Source organism: Chiloscyllium plagiosum, chromosome 9, assembly GCF_004010195.1.
Source record: "Chiloscyllium plagiosum isolate BGI_BamShark_2017 chromosome 9, ASM401019v2, whole genome shotgun sequence".
NCBI classification, from domain to species: domain Eukaryota; kingdom Metazoa; phylum Chordata; class Chondrichthyes; order Orectolobiformes; family Hemiscylliidae; genus Chiloscyllium; species Chiloscyllium plagiosum.
This window is the reverse complement of record NC_057718.1, coordinates 40,830,607-40,833,185: the sequence shown is the minus strand read 5'-3', so window position 1 is coordinate 40,833,185 and position 2,579 is coordinate 40,830,607. Positions and strand designations below refer to the sequence as shown.

Below are 2,579 nucleotides of genomic sequence, written 5' to 3'. Positions count from 1 at the left end.
CTTCGAACTCAGCACCACCTTCCTAACCTGCAATCTTCTTCCTGACCTCTCCACCCCCACCCCCACTCCGTCCTGTCACCCTCACCTTATCACCCTCACCTTAACCTCCTTCCACCAATCTCATTTCCAACGCCCTTCCCCCAAGTCCCTCCTCCCTATCTTTTATCTTAGCCTGCTTGGCACACTTTTCTCATTCCTGAAGAAGGGCTCATGCCTGAAACTTCGACTCTCCTGCTCCTTGGATGCTGCCTGACCTGCTGCGCTTTTCCAGCAACACATTTTCAACTCTGATCTCCCGCATCTGCAGTCTTCACTTTCACTTAAAAATATTTATAAAGATCAGATCTCTACTAAATTGCTTTTTGTATTGTTTGCCATATTAGTCACTTCCATCAGTTCTAATAATTCACAAGTTATATTTAGATGAACTAAAACCTGCAGTGTGACTTTTTGCATTAAATCTTATATTTTTTGCTAACTGCTGAATCTCCTTATGTTGCCTTGCAGAGCTTAATCTGTATGGTTGACATTTTCTCATTCCCTGTTTATGCAACCATCTCAAATTCATTGTTGTTTGCTATGGTGGTTTATTTAACTGCCAAATTCCCAGAGGAAGCATGCTGCTGCAGAAGCTCCCCCAAGCACCAACAATGACAATGTGAGCAGCCACTTCAGTGGACATCCTGGGGAATATTGCATCATTCATTAGAGGACCCATAGAAGATGATGAAGTCACTTACAGCTTGGACATACTTGAATAGTGAGGAGTTAAGCACTGCCTAAATAAGCGCAAACTCCACTTCATTAATGTTGAAGCTGTCATTGGATAATTGATAAAAAGGGCTAGTATATCTGCAAATTTTCATTCAGCAAATGTATTGTCCAGGGAGAGAAAGGGTTCCAGCTCTTGTTACCAATTCATTTTTCCTTCTCTCTCCTGTACTGTGCAAATGCAGCTGTTGCAATATAGCTCAACATGTACTCTGAAGTATGGCTCCATTTTCTTTCCAAACTGTTTAACTAGCAAGTGAGTTTTTAATCATAGACACGTGAATTAAACTGGAGATGCAATTTTTTTGATGCTGACTCAGTTGCTTGGCTTAGATGTCTGAAGACAAAAATGAGAATTTCAGTGCTGGTCATTTAGTTTATTCCTCAAGGATTTCACAAGACCTACCTCGGTCTATTATGAAGTGTATACTGCAGCCATTTTAGGTCAATATTTATTTCTTTGTAAAAACCACTTTAATCCTTGAAAGGTCTTAGTTATAACAATCAAATGATGGAAGTTAAAATTTGATAATCCATAATTATCATTTTTGAAACAATATGAATGTGTATACTTACAGTTTAAAATCCAAGTTCAACCTAAGGATTCCTAAGTCACAAAAAGCCTGGAACCATTTCTTACTTCTAATTCTTTCAAATTTAATGAAATGATATTTAGTGAAATACTATATTCCAGCAGCCCAGCATGGTGGTCTCATCCAGGAGTTGTGGTCTCAGCCCAGAATGGAAATCTTCTTTGGCAGAGGCTTCTGGCCCACTATTCCAGCAGCCTGGCATGATGGTCTTATCCCGGCTACATCTTCAGCGTATTCCATCTTTCCTTAATCGGCTTGCCCCGAGCCCAGGAGCCATTAACTGAGTTGTGATGAACTTTGTCTCAATTTTTTTTTTAATTATTATGTATGACTTCTGTCACTGATGTAGGAGCCGTGATGGGGCGACTTATAAAACTTTTCATTGCATTTTTCATGTTAAATTACACATGACAATAAATTTCTATTCTAAACTATTCTATGTTACCCAGTATTGTTTAAAGCCATGTAACTTAGAAAAAAATACAGATATCATCCTTAATCAGTCTTGCCTTAGTTGACATTTCCCACTTCTAGCTCAGCTGAAGATGGGTGCCTTCAGTTGACCCTGGTTTCCATGACCTAGGAAGGGGACAAATCAGCCAGGATTTCCATTCTGGTTATTCTCCAGTGACTCCTGCTCGAAACCATGACCAGTGTTTTGTATGGTCATTAGGAACTGAAACAAAAGTTACCATGCCTGGAATGTAGCACTGTACTTCAAATGGTTTGTCAGTATCCTGGTGCCTCTGGGTGGCGCTGTAATCTTCAAGGTGAGGATGGTGTGGAGGGGTGAAGAAGGAATTAGGAACCTACTGACTTCCAATTAATCCCTGGTTAACCTTTAGGAGGAGCATATTATTGGCTAAGCAGGGCAAGAAAGCCATTTTCAAGCTTCACATCACGGAACCTGAACATTCTAGTGTGTGTTCATGCACAGCTGTCAGTCTTGATGCAGACAGAAGTTCAAGGTACTTTTCATACAGAAGGATTTCAGGCTCTGAGCAACTTTGAGCCAGATTGAATGATCTTTCATTTGGCTGTTTTGGTGAGATTCAGTCAGTGAGTTGGATCAACACTGCTCTGTCACCCACCATTCTCCCTCTCTCCACATTGCCTTCCATTCTCACTGGTTTATGATCCTTGTTGGCCTTATGAACCTCACTGCATCTTTCTCCAGCACCTCATACATCCCATTCTATGGTGCCCGTCATTGTA

At 40.8% G+C, this 2,579-nt stretch overlaps 1 protein-coding gene across 1 annotated transcript in view; it reads left to right on the top strand.

Annotated features, from left to right (window-relative positions):
- lyplal1 (lysophospholipase like 1) overlaps window positions 1-1,796 on the top strand; it is a 64,774-nt gene extending 62,978 nt beyond the window's left edge. Inside the window, exon 5 of the mRNA XM_043695787.1 lies at window positions 1,466-1,796. Coding sequence (XP_043551722.1) covers window positions 1,466-1,648 — 183 coding nt within the window. The 3' untranslated portion in view covers window positions 1,649-1,796. The remainder of the gene's footprint in view (window positions 1-1,465) is intronic.
- The last annotated feature ends 783 nt before the right edge of the window (window positions 1,797-2,579 follow it).